The sequence below is a fragment of the Prunus mume genome, linkage group LG3, assembly GCF_029339155.1.
Source record: "Prunus mume cultivar Tortuosa linkage group LG3, ASM2933915v1, whole genome shotgun sequence".
In the NCBI taxonomy this organism is placed as follows: Eukaryota; Viridiplantae; Streptophyta; class Magnoliopsida; order Rosales; family Rosaceae; genus Prunus; species Prunus mume.
This window is the reverse complement of record NC_142700.1, coordinates 10,604,238-10,626,326: the sequence shown is the minus strand read 5'-3', so window position 1 is coordinate 10,626,326 and position 22,089 is coordinate 10,604,238. Positions and strand designations below refer to the sequence as shown.

Below are 22,089 nucleotides of genomic sequence, written 5' to 3'. Positions count from 1 at the left end.
ATTTTTCAATAATACATCTGTTTTCTGTACATGTCTTAAAGACAAGGTAAAATACATGTTTTTAAAAAAGCAAATGTACAATACTCATGTTGTACACATACGTACGTAGTTTTCATGTTTAATACACATGTTTTTTTAAAAAAAATTTAATAATACACACAAAATTCACGTATTATAGATAGATACCGGCTGGTTTAAGACTTGATGGGATACAAAGTGTGGAGTGTATGTATGATTAACAATGATTTGTTTATTAATCATATACGATTAAACATAGACTGTTGAGATATTCAAGTAAGAAGAGACTAACTAAATCACAGTCGAGTTCAGGGGTTGCATATGCAAGCAACTCCTTACTACTCTCAATCATGGGATGTCATCTTTCATCAAAGTAAATGACGCTTCTATGCCCACGCCGTCACTCATATCCATCAATGTGACCCTGTTCTTCATTTCGATGCTACTGATGCTCACCCATGACGGCTTTCCCCAACCAAAATTGTTTTTTTAGAAGGGAAACCGGCACCAACTGGTACACATATAGTCAATGGAAGGTTGGGGTGAATTGAGGAAATCTAGAGGTGGGAAAAGATATATCTCCTACAAATAGTATAGCCGGCTATACTCGGGATTTTTTTTATTTTTTAATTTTTAATTTTTAATTTTTTTTAAAATAGTATAGCTAGTTGGCAGTACTACGGTTTTAAAAAAAAATAATAATAATAGCATAGCCGCTCGGCTATACCTGTGTTCAGCGTATGCTAGTGAGGCTTTAATTATTGTTATAAGTAGACGCGGGTATTTTTATTTATTTATTTTCTAGAATAGTATAACCGTCCGGCTATACTCAGGTATTTCTTTTATTTATTTATTTTTTAAAAAAAGTATAGACGTGGTGTTACCAGGTTTTCTTTTTAATAAACAATATAGCCAATTCTTTATATATATACTAGGATCCTTTTTTTATTTATTTATTTTTTCCTGATTTTCTTTTATCGATAAGAGTAGTTTAGATCATTATCCATCACTATTAGGCCATTACCGGAGTTTCTATTGTCCCCTTTTGATTTTTTTACTTTCCCAGAGTTATTATGCGTATAAAGAATTTAGCATTTTTTATGTTTAATACTCATATTATACACGTACATATGTATTTTTCAATAGTACATCCGTTTTCTGTACATGTCTTAAAGAGTCGGTAAAATACATGTTTTTTAAAAAGCAAATGTACAATACTCATATTGTAAACATACGTACGTATTATTCATGTTTAATACACGTGTATGATTAACAATGATTTGTTATTAATCATATACGATTAAACATACACGTTGGGATATTCAAGTAAGAAAAGACTAACTATATATCACAGTCGGGTTCAGGGTTGCATATGCAAGCAACTCCTCACTACTTTCAATCATGGCCATGTCGTCTTTCTTCAAAGTCAATGACGCTTCTATGCCCATGCCGTCACTCATATCCATCAATGTGACCATGTTCTTGATTTCGATGCTACGGATGCTCACCCATGACGGCTTTCCCCAACCAAAATTGGTTTCGTAGAAGGGAAACCGGCACCAACTGGTACACATATACGTTTCGACATCATCCCTTGCCAGGTTACCAGACTCTTCGATGGTTTGCAATACAACATCACCACTAACTCCGTTGGGATACTTTTCTCTATATTCCTCGAGGCTTTTTCTGAGTTTAGCAACCAAACTTTCGAAGTCAAATTCACTCTCTAAGGCCATTGCCGTGAAGCACCACACAAAATTCCCCAATATATTTTCTGCAAAGGCCTGCCCTGATGATCTTTTCCTCATGTCCACTGCTTGACAACACACTGATGGCTTCTTAAAACCCAAATTCGATCTTGAAGCTTCCATTGCACATTTCCAAATGAGCTCCGACACTGCTTCAACTCGTGTAGGATTTGGCACTGTGGCACTGGCCGCTTTGGCCTTGAGAGCAGCAATATTTGAGGCATCAAACACAAACCTCCGTGTTATACATTTCTCTTTAGAAAAATGCACGGTGGGTTGGGGTGAGTTGAAGAAATCTTGGGGTGGGAATAGAGAAGCCGTAACACCAAATTCTGCAGGAAGCACGACATGATCGGTAGTGCTGGTTGAGCCAAGGGTAATTTGAGCCCAGCTTTTGATGAATGTGCTGAATGTTGAGGCATCAGCGACCTTATGTGAAATGCTGACCCCAATTGCCAATCCACCACATTCAAAGAAGTTGGCCTGAACTAGTAGAAGATAGCCTACTTCTGCTTGTTTGGCTCCTATAGCAGTTGGAAGCAATTGATTTATGTTCGAAAATTCAGGTTTGTCCAAAATCTTTGATATGGGACAGTTCACTTGCGCTTCAAGAAAGGCAGCTCCATGATCATTGCAGCTGATGGAAACATTATATTCGAATTTTCCTGCAAAGGGGTAGAATCGAGCGAGGGCTTCAGATAATGATTTCTTTAGAAGCTTGGATTTTCAGCAAACAAAGAATGACGATCAAAATTATCAATCTCATCACTACTGCTGAGATAGAAGAGAATTAGTGGGATATGAATATCAGGTTGAAACTGATCAAAACCAGAGAGGCCCAAACTTCTAAGGTGGTGAGGAGTTGGAGATGATGGCTTAACTGTGTGCTTGTGAATTACTTCAACCTTGATCTCTGAAGCCATCTCTTGTTACGGGCTTGAGTTTCATAAGAACTTAAGACCCTCCATATAAAGAGGCAGAGTCAGCAGAACACCCCAATGGCAGCTCATCTGCAAAAAGTAAGCTTCATCGTTTTGTATCTGTCTCATTTGAACATAGGATCAATCTGTAAGTTATTTTTGGATTATCTAAAGGCACATTAAGTGTTTTGGCCTTCAAGGGCCGGCCTTGACATATGCATGAAGAGAACGGATAAAGATAAACTATCATTTTCCCATTTCTATTTTTATTTTTTAAATTCTTCTAGCAAGAAAAACAAGCTATCAATTGTTGAGAAAATTTAGAGTACACGACTCTAATGTAGACTTGTTGGAGACAAAACAAGTAAACAATTTACTTGTATTAGATTCACAAAATATTACAACAAACAACTCTCAAAGGAAAGACCAACTCTTACAAACACTCTAATTTCTCACTTCACTCACACTTCTCACAAGGACTATTTAACTCTATAGCTTTTTTCTCACTCTACTTATTCACTCTCTTCACTTCTTGATTCTACAATGCATGGCTTCATGCCTATTTATAGTTGTTCTAGCCGACATAGCTCACTGCCTTGGCTATATAATATTAGCTACATAATTGTTTTACCTTCTAGACTATTCTCCAAACTTCAATCTGCCAACTTGCTTAGCCACTCCACCGACTTGGGCTTTTATACTTCAGCTATTGTTTTCTCCTAGATTGATCTAAATGTATGTATGTATATATATATATATATATATATATTATTCTAGATATTTCTAGTGGTATTATCACCTTCCTGTTTACACTTCTGGTGCTTCTAGAACATTATAGAGATTGCCTCTCAAAATGGGCTGAGCTGGGGTTGATACTTTAACATCAATTATTTTAATCAACACAAATCATCAAATAAAGTCCAAAGTGGGCCTAGAATGAAAACAAATGAAACAATGCCACATGAGTTTGGTGTCCAAAAGTTTGTGTAATCATCATAATTCATCTACTTCTCTATATCCAATGAATCGATACTATATATATACTAGCTAGAGTAGCACTTATGCATCCACACTTTGTCTATACATTGCAAACATTATATATAAACTCAAGCAGAATCTTGTAAGAATGGGAGACCATGATTTTGGACCCATGATTTTTTTCAACAAAATTGAGACTACCGGCGACACTATGAAGGAGGCAGATTCAAACTGTGTATGCCCGGATCAAAAGGTGGACTTATCCCACCAAGTCATCTGAAAGAGTGTTTTGCTCTGTGTACAAAATGGGAAATCCTGCAATACCAAACTTCTACGCATTAACACTTTGCAACTGTATCACCAAGCTCTAAAGGAGAAAGGGGAGCAGAACATGAATCCTCTTTACAAATTACTTGTTCACATTCATTTCAATACTCAAATTTTATATCCGAAAGCACTATGAGTAATATATGTAACTGCAAGTGTTTAAGTGAGAAAGCACAAGTTTATTTTTTAATTGATTGCTTAGAAGAAATGAAAGGCTACAACACAACTAACCAAGGAAACTAAATTGCAGGCATATTTTTAGCTACTAATAATTAAATGACAGTTGGATTTAGAGAAGCGTATGCAAGCAGCTCCTCATTGCTTTCAATTATGGTCATGTCTTCTTCTTTCAATGTCACCGACGCTTCTATGCCTTCCCCATCGCTCAAATCCATCAACATAATTGTATTCTTGACTGTACTACGAGTACTCACCCACGACGGCCTTCCCCATCCAAATTCGGTTTCGTACAAGGGAAGCCTGCACCAGCTGCTGCAACTATTGGTTTCTAAATCATCCCTTTCCGCGAGGTTGCCAGACCCTTTAATGGCTTGAAATATATCCTCACCAGTAACACCATTCGGATACTTTTCCTTGTACTGCTCAATGCCTTTCCTGAGTTTAACAACCAAGCTTTCAAATTTTACCTCACTTTCCATTGCCATTGCTGCAAACACCCACACAAAATTCCCCAATATGTTTTCTGCCAAGCCCTGCAGCGATCTCTTGCGCATATTCACAACCGGACACCACATAGATGGTTTTATAACACCCAACTTTGATCTGGATGCTTGTATTATGCATTTCCAAATGAGCGCAGACACTACTTCAACCCGTGTGGGGTTTGGCACTGTGGTGGCAGCTTTGGACTTGAGAGCAGCAATCTTTGAGGCATCAAATACAAATCTCTTTGTTATACAGTTTTTGTTAGAAAGTATCATTGAAAACTGGGGTGAGCTGAAGAAATCCAGGGGAGGGAAAAGAGAAGATGCAACACCAAATTCTACATGATCAGTAGTATTTGCCGAGCCAAGTGCAATTGCAGCCCATCTTTTGATGAATGCGCTGAGGGTAGAGGCATCGGCGACCTTATGTAGAATGCTGACTCCAATTGCCAATCCACCACATTCAAACAAGCTGGCCTGAACTAGTAGAATATAGCCTGCTTCGGCTTGTTTGGATTCTATAGCGGTTGGAAGAAATTGATTTAGGACCTGAAAATCGGGTTTCTCCAAAATCTTCGATATGGGACAGTTGACTTGCGCTTCCAGAAATGCAGCCCCGTGGTCATTGCAGGTGATCGAGGCATTATATACGAATTCCCCTGCAAAGGGGTAAAAATGAGTGAGGGCTTCAGATAATGATCTCTTTAGAAGCTTGGATTTTTCAGCAAACAAAGATTTGTGATCAATATTGCCCTCATCACTAGTACTGGGATAGAAGAGAAGTAGTGGGGTATAAATTTCGGGTTGAAACTGATCAAAAACAGAGAGGTTGATTTTTTTAAGGTGGTGAGGAGTTGGAGAGGATGGTTCAATTGTTTCCTTGTGAATGACTTCAACCTTGATCTCTGAAACCATCTTTTGCTCCACAGTCTAAACTTGAGTTTCCCTAGGCCTCCATTTAAAAAGACTCAGATTCATCATGCAATGGAAGTCAATACATTTCTTGTACCCATTGTTTAGTATACCATATGTCACTCGTGGAAAGGAAAAATATTAGAGGACTTTTGAAAGTTGGATCCATCTGTATTTTTTGAATTATATAAAGAGACTTTTGATCTTAAAAATATATATATTCTAATTTCCTTGCGTGACAATTATTATATTGCCACCGACAATTAACATTTTAAGTTGAAATTGTAAAATTACCTAATTTCCTCTTGTAAAAAGCAACTATAGAATACTAATATAATAACAATATTTAGACAATAAAAAATTCACAAATGTAGTCTTATCTCACTCTTTTTTAGTCCCAATCCCTGCATACTAGGTCGTATTATGTTTTTGGCCCCTATAGTTTGGGCAAAGTTCCACTTTAGTCTTATAGCTTACTATTTGCAATCCAATTTGTCTTAAATTTGCCTGCTGGATTGGAGGTTTTAGGTTTTTTGGACATGCGTAATTCTCTCCAGATCAAACAAATTTGTTTTTTTATTTGGTCACTAGAGATGTTGTACTCATATTTGACTTTGCGGCTATTCTGTACTTTTTATTGTGTTATCAATAAAATTACTATCTCTTATAATAAAAAAATTAGAACGTTTGGGACACATATGAGAGTAAAGACATTAATCACAATTAATTATTATAATGGATGCAATCTGAGCCATTGAATGTGCTTTAATCTAACAGCCTAAAATGTGTATGATAATGTGTATCAAAAATGTGTGTCCCCTGACCCTTACCCTATATATATTACTTCTAATTAAATGACAGTAATTCCGAGAAACATTGCTAGAAGCTTCTCATTGCTTTTAATTATTGCCATGTCTTCTTCTTTCAAAGTCATGGACGCTGCCTTCATTAAGAAAATAAAAATAAAAATAAATAAATAAAAAGGTCACGGGCGATTCTACGCCATCCCCATCTCTCAAATCCATCAACAGAACTGTATTCTTCACTGCATTACGAGTCTATGAGTACTCCCCAATCCACATTCGGTTCATCACTTTCCATGAGGTTACTAGACTCTTTAGCGGTTTGAAGTACATCCTTAGACCATCTCCAATCATGTTGGGGCTAAACTCAAATTTTCACCCTCCAAAATACAACTATTCATGTATTTTCAGGACTCAAAATGTTTTTTCCTCAAACCTTGTAGACTCATAATTTGAGTCCGCAACTTTATTAAATTGTTTAAGAATGATTAACTCCTAAATTTTATTTCTTGTTAATTTTTCTTGACATTATTTTTGTTTCAACACTCGTGATTTAATTTTCTAAACATTTTAACCTAAAAAAAATAAAATTCCAAAACATAATTGAATTTCACTTAAAAAATAAAAATAAGTACAATACCATACGTATGCCGGAATAATTCGAACTCTTCATTGAATTATGTAAGTGTGTTTAAATTATCTAAGCATTTTTAAATAAACGACAATCATTAAATTTTGCCGTTGAGATTGCTTAAAATTAATCATGATTATTGATTACAAATATAGTTGTTGGAATATTTAAAATAAAACAAAACAAAACAAAAAAAACAAAAACAAAAAAACAAACCAGCAATATCATATTTTGGGCACAAAGTTGCTGCCCAAACAGTGTAACCAAAACTGGGCCCAGCAAACATTGTGCAAAGCACATGGGCTTGATCGAAAAAAAAAATAAAAAAGCAGATTTTGGGCCTAAAATTATCAGTCAGAACAAAATGGACTGAAATTCCACCCAAGATTTGAGATTTCTCAAATTTCCACCCCCCAAAATACATGGGTTGGAGATGGTATTTGGAGGCTAAACTCAAAATTTGAGTTTCCACCCCAAGGGTTGGAGATGGTCTCACCAGTAACACCGTTCGGACTTTCCTTATATTCCTCAATGCCTTGCTGTTGATTTTTTTGGCCAAATTGGTACCCATAATATGGTGGGCTTTAAGTGAGTCATGTGAGCCCATGTTATGGGCTAGGTTTTCACCCACAATTTGGTGGCTTATTAAACACACCACTTTACTAGCTATATATACTAGAGGTGGTGTAATTTTTGTATGTTTTGGGTACACTAGCTGTCTGGTGCACCGTCCAATACACATGAAACATGTGAAAATATAGTCCAATACACATAGGATATAAAAATAAAATATTTTCAAATGAGTGTTGACACTACTTCAATGCGAGTTGGTTTGGCACCGTGGCACTAGCAGCTTTCTACTTGAGAGCAGTAATCTTTGAGGCGTCAAACACAAATCTTGGGGTGGGAAAAGAGAAGATGCACCACCAATTTCTACATGATCACTAGTACTTGCTGAGTCAAGTACAATTGTAGCCCAGCTTCTGATGAATGTTGTTTACACCATAATCAACCGAGCATATCCAGCATCAAAGCAACTAGCACCAAGAGCATCAACACCATGACACGTGTCACCACCACAACGACTTGCACAAAGTCCCACATCGGAAATCTACACAAACCTCCCACTTTCACCTCCCTATAAATAGGGACTTCTTCTCTCCACTTAGAGGAGGATCCGGGTCTCAAAGCTAGACCCTAGGGCCGGGGACTCTCTTCTAGATCCCTGACCTAGGCATCTCACTTGTCATCTTTATATTCGGGTCCAACCCAATGTACAAATGTAATCATACACTATTATAATGAGAACACATTTCTCCGTGGACGTAGCCCATTCATTAAGGGTGAACCACGTATATCTTGTCTTCTTTACATTTATCGCTTGCCCAAGTCTTTACATACATGCTTAAGGTCCTCACCTTCATCCATCATCCATCACACATCATCACTAAGTTGGACTCAATCTTGGCCCAACCATTTTGAGCATCAACAGTTTGGCGCCGTCTGTGGGAATTGATACAAAAGGCTTATGTCATTCTCCCCTTCCTCAGTGCCCTTCGGCACCCATACAATCTTCATCATATAACTTGTGCGATGCCTTGACCAGCCATCAATCAGCGCGCGCGATGCCTTAGGCACCCACCATCAACCGCGCTGCTGCTCGTGCCTAGCCACATCGCTTTGCGACATGCAAACTTTGTGTTGCCTTCAGCACCTTCGTGCCCAGCCACATTGCCTTGCGACATGCGAGCTTTGTGTTGCCTTCGGCACCCCTCGTGCCTAGCCACATCGCTTTGCGACATGCAAACTTTGTGTTGCCTTCAGCACCTTCGTGCCCAGCCACATTGCCTTGCGACATGCGAGCTTTGTATTGCCTTCGGCACCCCTCGTGCCTAGCCACATCGCTTTGCGACATGCAAACTTTGTGTTGCCTTCAGCACCTTCGTGCCCAGCCACATTGCCTTGCGACATGCGAGCTTTGTATTGCCTTCGGCACCCCTCGTGCCTAGCCACATCGCTGCGACATGCAAACTTTGTGTTGCCTTCAGCACCTTCGTGCCCAGCCACATTGCCTTGCGACATGCGAGCTTTGTGTTGCCTTCGGCACCCCTCGTGCCTAGCCACATCGCTTTGCGACATGCAAACTTTGTGTTGCCTTCAGCACCTTCGTGCCCAGCCACATTGCCTTGCGACATGCGAGCTTTGTGTTGCCTTCGGCACCCCTCTTGCCTAGCCACATCGCTTTGCGACATGCAAACTTTGTGTTGCCTTGGACCTTCGTGCTGACCACATCGTCTTACGACGCAAGCTTTATGCCTTCGGCACCCACGTGCTGGCCACATATTGTGTCACCTTCGCGACCCGGCAAACCTCTACGATATGAGCAATGCCCACGCACATCCTCACCGCAAGATAAGATTTTCTTCTTACATATAAATATCGCATACGAGCATGTGATATTTAAATAATTCATTGCACAATCCTATTCAACAATATGGTTCATGAATATTGCATATCAGTAAAGGCTGTCCGGGCCACTTTGAAGATGCTCCAATTTGGCAAGTGCCAAATATTCCAAGTCACCGACAGCATCACTTTGCAGGGCTAAGGAGGCCAACCACCATTTCAATCCAATGAGAAGCCCACGTGACAACTAGCTGAACGTCTGGGGCAATTTAGATGGCCGAGCCATACGGCACCCAGCCACTAAACTTATCAAAACACCCAAGGAACACATCAAGTTTAGCACATTGGCAAGGCCCATGAAAGCAATTTAAGGGCGACTTGCAAAAAGTCTTACGAAATAAAGGAGCCCACCTTCTACAGCGCTCCACGCTTGCGACGGTGCCCTCATGATCCAGCTTCAATGGCCTGGCCCCACAAAGTTATCAATGGCCGGCTACTTTAAAACGTTTAGCAGCGGGAAGGCCCGACTTTGATTCCCAATCTGCCGAACAGCCAGACCTCACTAATCTAGTAGCCCAGCCCTTGGATGAAGGCCAAGCCAGCTCACCTATCGAACGTGACCCAAGCTACACACCCGTGCACAAGAGGTCGGCTCGCTCAATCAACCAGCCTTGCCGACTCTCAAGGTCCAGGCTCAATATCACTCACCTCCGACTCTTAACAAGCACCCGACTCACAAAGTGAATACCACAAACAAAATTTTGAACTCACCCTTGCCCGGCAAGTGAGCAAAGAAAAAATGGCCTCAAAAATCTGATCAAGGCTTGCGAACAGCCCCAATGATAGCAAGGAGACCCGACTCCAAGTCTTCACGGCTTGCCAAAAGCAGGACCTAGCTACGAACTCAAAAACAAAGGACCATCTGCGAAGCGGAGCTCACGGAATTCGGTTCCGAGCCACGATATCAACTCGCCAAAGACCTAAGAAACCATCTTGAGTATACTCCAGATATATGGGAAGCTCACAACACAATAAAATCCTCAACCCACCCTTGCCGTTCGGCAAGGCTTGAGCAAGGACAAGGGGTGGGGATTCGGAAAAAACTTACCTAAGTACTTGCGAAATACCCGGCTCCAACTCTTCGCACGACTTGGTTCCAGACCACTCTGCGCGAAGAGAACTCGCCAAGCTTTAATGGCTCAAATCTCGAGCTCCGTGCCTACACAAAAGGCCCAAATGTGATGCAACCTCAAAGCTCACAATATACCTTCAGCATGCTTCTACCGATCAGCAAGACAATAGTAACATGCTCAGCTCCTCCTCCCGAACGCTGGCCATTTGATAACGGCCCAACCTTTGGAACCCGGCTCCAAATGCCTTACCAAAGCTCCATCAAGGCCTAGCTCCATGCAACCTTGCCGAAGCCAACTAGAGCCCAGCCCTTCATTTCGAAAGCCCCAATGGCCCAACCCCAATTACCAAAAGCATTGGAGGCCCATTGTGGCCAAGACCCTTGAATTCCAAGCCTAGCCTAAAGCTGTCTTGGCTTCCTTGCGAACGGCAACACCCATGAAACTTTTTGGGAAGGGTCACTTCTCCTCCAAAAAAACAAGAGGGCTTGGCTTCCTTGCCGAACGGCAAGGAGCATGAAAGTTTTGGGGAAGGCTCACGTAATTGCTAGGATACCTACCGAAGGTAACCATCATCAAGACCAAAAAAAAAAAACTTTGCATGGCTTGCATGGCTCACCACAATTCAAACTAGCCCAGCCTTGGCCAACCAAAAGCCCAGCTCCTTGTATAAAAATTCTGAGGCCTTAGGCTGCTCCAAACACTCCAACTTCTTATCTAAAACTTATGCAACCCGGCTCATACGGAGGACCCAGCTCACAGCTCCTGTGCCTCCACAAAAGGCCCAGCCTTTTTGACCCAGTCTTTGCCAATAACCAAAAACAACTTCCTAAGTCCCAGCTCCAGGCACAAGCTTAAAGAGCCCGGCTCCTTACTTTTCAAATGTTTCTCCCCAGCACACAAAACACCAGCCACCTATGGCTCAAAAACCACAGTAAGACCTCAAGCTCCAACCTCAATGCAAAAAGGCTCAAAGCACAACAGAAAACACCTTCAAAATTTATCAAGACACCCTTGTCGAGCGGCAAGGGTGGTGCTGAACCCGATCCCCACTTGGCTCAAGGGTGGTGCTGTTCGAGAATTCCAAACAGCCACAACACAACAAAGCGAAGACAAAAAAATTCGAATGGAACTGCTGAGCAGCGGCAGTTCCGTGAAATCAAGCGGAGGCTTCCCAAAAATCTCTCACCTTGTCCAAACTCCACGGTCTGGGTAAATCTTCCCAAAACTCCAAGCTCAATCAAGCTAAGACTCTGCCGAACCCAGCTCCACGGTTCCAGCTCCACTCTTGCCGAACCCGGCAGCTCTTTTTGCCCAAGCTCTCCAGCTACTTTTCCTAAGCCTCTTGCCAATCGGAAAAGGCCCCGCCAATTTTTTTGGTTTGAGACAACCAAACCTTGCCGAAACTCCGGCACCCGGTTCTGGACCAGCTCCAACTCCTAGCCAAACCGCCCCAATGGCAAGGAGAACCCAGCTCCAAGTCACGGCCAACTCACGAGATTCAGACCACCCAACTTTGGAAGCTCCAAAAATCCTTCAAACCACCCTTGCCGTTCGGCAAGGGCGCAAGGGTTGAGCGGAATGGAACGATGCCCAAAACAAATATATATATATATATATATATGCCTGCTTGCCGAAGGACCAGCTCAAGGTTACCTTTCTCCAAAGCTCAGATACCCAGCTTCTATTGACCCAGCCTTGCCGAATCTAGTTTGTGCAAAAGTTCAAATGCCTAGCCACCCTTGCCGAACGGCAGCGTTCAAAAACAAAAACTGAGACACACCCCTCTTTCTCAAAACCCTAGCCTTTATATCCAATCCTTGGACTCCTTACCGAAGGAGTAAAAGTCCTAGCTACAACAACACAAGGACTCAGCCCCAATGGCCTAGCTTTGTGACTCAGCCACTTACGCAGCTTCCTAGCCAAACCTCAGGCCCATATGGCTCAACTAAACCTGCCGAAGACCTAGCTCATGCCAAGTACCTGGTCCCTTTTGATTTCACCTTGCCGAACGGCAAGCATTGTGGGATTGTTTTTATACTCCCCTCAGTACCTAGCAACTTACTTGGTCAAGAAAGACTTGCGAAGCCCAGTCATTTTAAGCTAAACTTACGGCCCAGCTCTAACACCCAGCCACACTAATGTCTGCTGGAATAGAACCGGGCCCCATGCCATATTTTTCTTTTTCCTCCTTTAAACGCCCTTGCCAAAACTCATCGGGCCCAGACCCATGAGGCCTTGCCAAAGCCAATCCAGGGCCCAGCTCTTGCATACTGATTGGCCCAGGACACCATATGTACGGGGCTCATAAATTTCTCCAAAGCCCATACCACTTGGCCATTCACCAAAAAAAAAAAAAAAAAAGGGCCCGGAATGGCAAGGGGGCTAGGAAAATGGAAAAATGGAAGCCCATATTCTTTTCTCCTTCAAGCTTACTTTTCTTTTCAAGGTGCCCAGCTACCAACAATCACCGAGGCTAACACAGCTTTTATTATACCTTCCAAGTGTTAACGCAACTTCTAGCTTGACAACTTGGGGGACTAGGGACTGCCCTACGGCTCCCACTGAACCTGGAATGCTCGGTCATGATCACGCAAAAGCTTACAAGTTCTCAACCCAGAAGTCACTTCTTGACCGCGAACTTGGGGGACTACTGTTTACACCATAATCAACCGAGCATATCCAGCATCAAAGCAACTAGCACCAAGAGCATCAACACCATGACACGTGTCACCACCACAACGACTTGCACAAAGTCCCACATCGGAAATCTACACAAACCTCCCACTTTCACCTCCCTATAAATAGGGACTTCTTCTCTCCACTTAGAGGAGGATCCGGGTCTCAAAGCTAGACCCTAGGGCCGGGGACTCTCTTCTAGATCCCTGACCTAGGCATCTCACTTGTCATCTTTATATTCGGGTCCAACCCAATGTACAAATGTAATCATACACTATTATAATGAGAACACATTTCTCCGTGGACGTAGCCCATTCATTAAGGGTGAACCACGTATATCTTGTCTTCTTTACATTTATCGCTTGCCCAAGTCTTTACATACATGCTTAAGGTCCTCACCTTCATCCATCATCCATCACACATCATCACTAAGTTGGACTCAATCTTGGCCCAACCATTTTGAGCATCAACAAATGTACCAAGGGTAGAGGCATCGGTGACCTTATGTAGAAGTGTCTGATAGTGTGGATCCTATATCAGTTGGAAGCAATTGTTCTAGCCACCCAACATCTGGTTTGTCCAAAATCTTCGAGATGGGACAGTTGACATGGGCTTCAAGAAACGCAGCCCCAAGATCCTTGCAGGTGATCGAAACATTATATACGAATTCCAATGCAAAGAGGTAGAAATGAGTGAGAGCTTCAGATAATGATTTATTTAGAAGCTCGGAATTTTTCAACAAACAAAAAAAAATTAGGGGTTAGCATTATTACGAAAACCCGACCGAACCACCTAAACCGGACCGCCTAAGGTGGTTTGGTTCGTTTTACACTGAAAATTGAAGAACCGGTAAAAAACGGGCCGAACCGGCCATGAATCGGGTTGGACCGATTTTAATTGGCTACAAACCACCAAAAATCGGACCGGACCGAGTGTTTTAATTATATTATTAAAAAATAAGTAATACACGTGTCAAGTAATGATTCGTCGAGATTAAGCCATTTCCTATACTACGTTACACCGAATGGAGCGAAACCCTAAAACATTGCTTGATTTTTTTTTTTCCCATTTCGCCTCTTCTCCTCTCAGACTCACTCTCGCCGCTGCCTCTCTCAATCACTCTCTGCCTCTCTTAATCACTCTTGGCTCTGTCTTCTCTTCCTTCTCACCCGCTTTCTCTCTCTCTCTCTCTCTCAGCCGATTTTTCTCACCCGATATCTCAATCACTCTCTCTCTCACCCGCTCTGACTCTCGTCTCTCTCAACCACACACACACACACACTCTCTCTCTCTCTCTCTCTCTCTCTCTCTCTCTCTATTTGAGGGTTTGAGCTATTAATTAATATGTGTAAACCATAATTAAAAATGTTAGGGATTTGGCAATTTTTGTTAATTCTATTTATCTAATTTGACTCTGTTGTGATTTTTGGTGGACAGAATTGACTTTGGGATCATAGAAAATGATTGGCTTGCTCTAGGTAATTTCTCTTATCTGACTCTGTTGTTGTTTGATTTATTTCTGGTGTTGTTGTGATTTCTAGTAATATCTAGGATCATAGAATTGATTTTGGGATAGAAGTGATTTTTTGTTGCTGTTTGATTTATTTATGTTTTTCAGTTGTTGTTTTATTTGTTATTTTTGGTGGTAGTTTTATTTGTTATTTGTGATTTCATTTCGGATTTTGGAAAATTGCATAATTCAATAATGTGATTTGGCTGATATTGAGTAATAATTTAAGTTCTATGATTATTGTAATGTCACACTAAATTTGGCACCAATTCACATAGGCTAAAGGCATAAATAAGAGGGTAGAAAAGTGGAATTATTAAATAATGTGATATTTGTATTTTGGTTGCTGCTTTGGCAGATATGCAATATTGATTACATGCTTATTGTTTGGTTATTGAAGCACCAAATATTTGTATATTTGTAGCGGATTAATTTATATGTTTACTAACTGTTTTTTCTTTCTTTGTGCAGAGGTGCAAATTTGATTTGAATATGAAACAACTCATGGAATTGTATGTGTATATGTAATGGAAATTTATTTGTTTTTATTTGGATTTTATTTTGAACTTTGCAAATATGCAAATTGTGATTGAGATTACTCTCACAATTTGCTATGGACTGTAATAATAATTTCTGTATTTAGACATGTGTGGTGGATGATGATTTGCTATGGTTTTAAGGTTTTTTGAAGTATTTGTGACAAGACCCGCCTTTCCCTGAAACCGGGCGGACCCGTCTTAGTGCCGACATCACACCGATGTCGGGCCCACTACTAAAAATCCAAGACATCCTACCAAAATTTTGGCAGAGTCTCCCCTGTAAAATGCTCAAACCCAACAATATTCAACCTGCATAATTTACATAATATATATCCCAACTGCCAGCATGCTTTTAACATACAACAATCCAACATAAAATAACCTCCGGCCTCAAGTAGCAACCTAACACGGGCGATATCAGAGCATCTAACAGAATTTGTTTACAACAAACAGTTGAGTAGAAGGAATTTACAGACCCTATCTACGATGAAAAGTTTGGAGCTACATAACTTTTCGAACACTTCCAAAAGCAACTCTTGCTGGGGGTGCAGAACAGAAATATGTGAGTGGACAAAAATAAAGTTTGCATTTTAAATCAACATAATAACCCCACCATGTAAAAATAGTGCTCTAGCATGCAGTTTCACAATTCATAAACCAAATACTTAAAACACATTATCCCGAATCCAATAAATCTCCAAATCTCAAAACCACAACTCTACTCCCAAAGATATGCAACTCTCAACAACCCGTAATCACATATTTATATATATATAACTATAACTATAATATAATATATACTTCTCTCCATACTACTGTGGGGAAACAATCCAGGGGATTGTTAGGTGGTATGCAGGATTTCGAACACTAACCCGCGTCTAGGGATGAGTAGTCAGCAGGGACGGAACTCCATAACTCACTGCGCCGGCACGCCAATGACACGTGTAGCTCACAAATCTCATAACAAGTTCTACACGCGCAGATAGTATCATCACCCCACCGGCCTGCCAGCGGCGTGTGTGATAATACTTAAGCAATATACATACTCTTCCCATCGCCGGCACTGCCAGCGACACGTATGGGAAGTGTCTCCTACACACCGCACCTGCGACATGTGTGAGACCCGCAATCTCATGGCCTTCCCACCCCACCACTGCCAATGACGTGTGTGGGAAGCCTAGTAACTAGGGAATGGTACTCACCTAACATACTCGTACATCTCACAACCATCTCTCAAACTCATATCTTTCCACAATCTCACCACAACAACCTCTCATACACTATTCATAGACAATATAGATAGTCATCCCAAAATCCATATCAACATATTCATCATACTCAAATATATATATCCATACTCAAAATATATTGCCAATACGTATAAGAATATTCAAATCCATCAACCAGATAATTATTAAATCAAAATCACCATTTAAAATATATGCACAAATCTTTTATCAATAAAACCATGCATATGCTTAAAACAAAGTACACTCACAAATAATCCCAAATTGACCCGAGAGATCTGCTGCGAATGGTCGATCGAAGTACCTATTTCGTGATACGAACCCTTGATTAATATAACGCACTTCCAAAATAAAATTCACAAAAGGAAATACTTAAATCCCCAAGTTCCCGGTGCGTGTACGTCAGAAGGAATATCCTAAGGTCGGTTACTGATTTGGGAATCGCTTTCGATCGTACGGTTATCGCGATTTTCCTAAACTTCAAATTATTGAATCGGAACATCCGGGGCTCCGATTCACGATCCGCAAATTCCTATAGGTTTCTAAGAGTACCTAGATCAACATACTTTAGTTTGGAAATGATCCAAAGGTTAGAACTTATCGAACCGGATAACGCACAATATGCGAAATCCGTTCGATAGTCAAACGACATCCAAATTGAGATCCGTAAAATCCTGCGCACTCGTGACAACCTAAGGATCTCATCAAGATAAAAAGCAACTTCACCAGCCTTGCCCGCGCCGCCACCGCGGCAGCGCGTGGGTGTGTAGAGAAATTTCCGGCGACAGAAAATCTCCAAATCACGAGCCACCCTTCCAATCCTAGATACTACTCGACAAATGGAGCATCTTTTTCAACTACGGCCAAGTCCAATTCAGACGGCAAGTGGCCGGAATTTCACATTGAAAACCGGCCAAAACCTAACTTCCAAATTTGTGAATCTAAACTGCAAATCGATCAATTCCTATGCAATAGCCAGCTAGAACTCAGAAAATGGATGAGAAACCTCACCTTACCCATCGGAAATGGTGGTGGAGGAGAGAGATCGGCGGTGGAAGTTCTGTCAATTCGGCAGCGTTTACTGCGTTTTCCGGTGGGTTCGACGGTTCCGGGTGTCTTTGGCGGGAAAGAGAGAGAGGAGGTGGCGGTTCGAGTGGACCCTTCCGTCGGACGGGGTGGTCGGAAGTGATGGCAGCGTGGTGGTTTCTGTTCAATGAAGCGATGGAGGAAATCGCGGAGGGAGGAGAAGGCGGGAGAGAGAGAGAGAGAGAGAGAGAGAAAATGAAAAATCGATCTTTTTACCAAACTCTTGAAATATTTACTGTTCCATACGAACTTTTGATCTCAAAACCGTTAAAATTCCGATTCAAGCCTACTCTGTCTACGGTTTCGTCTTAGTACCACCTACATAGCCTTAAACCACTCGTGGTCCCAAAATCTTCCCGGATAAGGAATTGACCAAAATTACCCTTAACCCAAGAGTAAATTAATAATTTCTCTTAATTTAATTAAAATAGGAAATAATTGGAGTCGGGGTGTTACAATTTGAATGATGAAAACTTTAGATATGCAGAGTTGGAGAAACTGGAAAAACTATACAGGAACTGTCAAAACTTGAATTGTTGAAATCTGACCAAAAAACAGAATGGGCCTGAAAAACTTAAAATTAAAATAAAAAAAACCTTCAATTGTTGCTTTTGTTGGGCCTCGGCAAATACCCGAACCGAACCAACCCGGCCCGCCTCATTCGGGTTTCGACCTAACTCGAAAATGGGCCTAAAAAAGAGGTCCATGGTTTAGCATTTGGGCCTGTCGACAAGGCCCGGTTCGGTGTGCGGTTTGGGGCCATAACTGGCTCGACCCAACCCGTGTGCAGCCCTACAAAAAATGGGTGATCAATGTTGAAACATATAAAACACTACCAAAAAAAAAAAAAAGTGGCAACAGTTACCATTATTTAGTGACATTTGATGACTGTTGTGGGTTAGTCACCAAAAAAAGTAAAAAATGTGACTAAATGCCTTCTTATTCACCAAAAAAGTAAAAAAAGGTGATTAATGTCTTTCTTCAAGGCCACAAATGTCACCAAGTAATGGTGACTGTTGCCACTATTTTTACTAGCGAAAAAACATAGATGTTGGCATTTCTAAGGTGGTGAGGAGCAGGGGAGGATGGTTGGATTGTTTTTTTTGTTTTTGTTTTTTTTTGTGAATCACTTCAACCTTGATTTCTGAAACCATCTCTTCCTCAACAGTCCAAACTTGAGTTTCATAAAAAAGACCCTCCCTATTATAAAAAGACCCAGATGTTGATTTCTGGAAGTCAACTTCATTAATTTATTGTATTGTCCATATCTAGTACTATTGTATTATTTTTCTCAAAGCTTATTGTATGTGGTTAGAGCATTAAAGAAGTATGTGATTGGATCTGGCTAACCTCTTGCAATTCAATCAAAATGGAATGCCAACCAGAATTAAAGCGTACCTAGCTAATAATAATTTATTAGTTACAAATGAGGTTTTTAGGATTTGGTTGACGAGTTCGGTACGTTATGATTAATTCACGCTCAAGGGGTGAAACAAATCTCAACATTCATATTTTTTTGAAGTACATAATTGAAAGGGGAAAAATGCAATGAAAGCACAAACAATACAAGCATACAAACTATTATAAGTGATTATCGTCAGAGATCCGCCTTAGCATTCATCTAAGAAGCACAAGAGGAGAGACTAATTAAACCAGAGAAGCATAGGCAAGCAGCTCCTCATTGCTTTCAATTAGGGCCATGTCTTCTTCTTTGAAAGCCAAGTAGACTTCTATGCCTACGCCATCACTCATGTCCATTAACATAATTGTGTTCTTGAATTTGATACCATGGATACTCACCCATGACGGCTTTCCCCAACCAAAATTGGCTTCGTAGAAGGGAAACCTGCACCAACTGCTGCAACTGTAGGTTTCTACATGATCCTTCAGCAAGAGGTTCCCAGACTCTTTGATGAATTGAAATGCATCATCCCCAGTAACTCCATTAGGATACTTTTCTTTATATTCCTCAATGCCCTTCCTGAACTTAGCAACCAAGCTTTTAATGTCTAATTCACTCTCTACGGTCGTTGCAGCGAAGTACCACACAAAATTCCCCAATATGTTTTCTGTCGAGGACAGTCCTGATCTTGTCCTCATGTTCACCACTTGAGACCACACCGATGGTTTTATATAACCCAAGTTTGATCTTGATGCTTGCATTGCGCTTTTCCAAATGAGTGCCGACACTGCTTCAACTCGCGTGGGATTTGGCACGGTGTCACTGGTAGATTTGGATTTGAGAGCAGCAATCTTTGGGGCATCCAACACAAATCTCTTTGTTACACAATTTTCTATAACGAATTCCACAGTTGGTTGGCGTGAGTTGAAAAAATCTTGTGGTGGGAAGAGAGTAGATGCAACACCGAACTCTGTAGGAAGCAGAACATGATCAGTAGTACTGGCTGAGCCAAGGGCAATTGCAGCCCAGCTTTTGATGAATGTGCTCAGTGTAGAGGCATCGGCGACCTTATGTGAAATGCTGATCCCAATTGTCATTCCGCCACATTCAAACAAGTTGACTTGGACTAGAAGAAGATGGCCAGCCTCAGCTTGTTTGGATTCTGTTGCAGTTGGAATCAACTGTTTCAGGATCCCGAAATCGGGTTTGTCCAAAACCTTCGATATGGGACAGTAGACTTGGGATTCAATAAATCCAGCCCCATGGTCATTGCAGCTGATTGAGACATTATATTCAAATTCCCCTGCAAAGACATAGAAGTGACTGAGGGCTTCAGATAATGATGTTTTTAGAAGGCGTGATCTTTCAGAAAACAAAGAATGGTGATCAGCCTCATCATCACTATTGTTGCTGGGATAGAAGAGAAGTAGTGGGACATAAATTTCAGGAGTTATCTGATCAAAAATAGAGAGCTTGGATTTTGCAAGATGGTGAGGAGTTGGAGAGGATGGCTTAATTGTTTCCTTGTGGATGATTTCAACCTTGATCTCTGAAGCCATCTTTTGCTCCACACTTAGATTTTCGCAACAAGACCTTCCATATTAAGATGCAGAGTCAACGGCAGCTCCTCTGTATGAAAGTCGGATACATCTGTATTTTTTCGAATTTTTATCTAATGCACGCTACGGATCTCTTTTATATTTTGTTTGATAATAGGCCGTTGATGTCTTAGATATATACTCTAACTGGCACAACTTCAAAGCATGTGCTTTTCTTGCTGGACATTATTATCTAATAACAATAATATTAGAAATATCGGACCATTATCATAATTGTCTAATTGTCCTCTTTGGAAAATGACTGGCTGAAAGTGCAACATTCATCATGTCTACAGGGACGCTAGTTTTTTTTTTTTTTTTTTGGGTAGGTGGATAATTGTTGAGGCCCAAAATTCGAGGTTAGCCAAATAAATTCTTGGCAAGTCACGACAATTGAAAAGACCCCTACATAAATTGGCGACTCTGCTGGGGATTAGGCCATTTTCTTCACCGATGCCTCCAAAGAATAAGACCAGAAGCAATTCCATGGCTTCCCAAGACGTGCCAGACCATGGTGACTCGAAATCAAGGCAAAATACCTCTCCTAGAGAGGAAGAACATGCAAGTGATGGAGCTTTCACCCTCACAGACCACGTTGTAGCCATCCATGCTATGAGGGAAACCCGATGGCAGACATAATCAAAGAGCTAAAAAGCTCAGTCTCCAAGCCAAGCGAAGAAAACAAAATACCTCCCCAAGAGGAGTCATTTGCTGCGGAAAAGTTCGAACAAAAGGAGCCATCTTTTGTCACTCACGAAGATGTCATTGTTATGTTGGAGAAGAAACTAAGCCGAAGCCAGGAGGATTGGAAGTATGTCCCTCAACCACCATATCCATCAAGCCTACTCCAGCAACCATACCCTAATGGCTATAAAACACCAAGCTTTGTCCTTTTCGACGAAAGGAATGGAAGCCCGAAGGAGCATGTCAACCGCTCCATTGATGTTTTGGGACCACATGCTGGTGATCATAATCTGTCTCCGGGAGTTTTCAAAAAGCCTTACCGATCGTGCTTATACGTGATACACAACATTAACATCATGCTCTATTAGCTATTGGGAGGATTTAGCAAGCAGGTTCTGTAAGAAATGCTTCCAGCGTTTGGAAAGAGTTACTACCACTCAACTCAACAACATTCGCCAAAAATATGAAGAGGATCCCGTGGACTTTGTGTGCAGGCTCTGGGACCTGGCTCTGGACTGCTATGATGAGAATGATGAAGAAGCGCTTGTGGAAATTTGTATCAGCAACATCGTGGCAGATTACAGAGTCTATCTGGAGAATATTGGCATCAGCCAATTTTCTCGGTTGCTGGAAATAGTAAGAAAAACAAGTATGTCGGTCAAGCTAACTGGGCAGGAAGCTTGGAAGAGTGAAGAGGAAGAATCATGCCAGACATTAGATGAGATATAGCGAGGACCCACAACTGTTGTTCGGTCTAATCCGAATATGCCAATCAAGGATGCTTCGTCCTCTTCTCCTTCTTTCTT

At 41.2% G+C, this 22,089-nt stretch overlaps 2 protein-coding genes and 1 pseudogene across 2 annotated transcripts; all 3 read right to left on the bottom strand.

The window, feature by feature from the left end:
- Window positions 1–1,284: 1,284 nt before the first annotated feature.
- On the bottom strand, window positions 1,285–3,088 carry LOC148918710 (BAHD acyltransferase BIA1 pseudogene; annotated as a pseudogene).
- A 1,061-nt stretch (window positions 3,089–4,149) lies between these two features.
- On the bottom strand, window positions 4,150–5,651 carry LOC148918709 (akuammiline synthase 1-like). The gene has a single exon (XM_089047664.1). It carries the CDS (start codon window positions 5,569–5,571, stop codon window positions 4,264–4,266), a length of 1,308 nt encoding a protein of 435 aa, XP_088903790.1. The 5' UTR covers window positions 5,572–5,651; the 3' UTR covers window positions 4,150–4,263.
- A 13,407-nt stretch (window positions 5,652–19,058) lies between these two features.
- On the bottom strand, window positions 19,059–20,579 carry LOC107880752 (cocaine synthase-like). The gene has a single exon (XM_016792992.2). The coding sequence runs from the start codon at window positions 20,558–20,560 to the stop codon at window positions 19,247–19,249; it is 1,314 nt and encodes a 437-aa protein (XP_016648478.2). The 5' UTR covers window positions 20,561–20,579; the 3' UTR covers window positions 19,059–19,246.
- Window positions 20,580–22,089: the final 1,510 nt, after the last annotated feature.

Excerpts from the sequence above, each read along its gene's own strand:
- LOC107880752 (XM_016792992.2), bottom strand. The coding sequence starts at position 20,560 with ATGGCTTCAGAGATCAAGGTTGAAATCATCCACAAGGAAACAATTAAG.
- LOC148918709 (XM_089047664.1), bottom strand. The coding sequence starts at position 5,571 with ATGGTTTCAGAGATCAAGGTTGAAGTCATTCACAAGGAAACAATTGAA.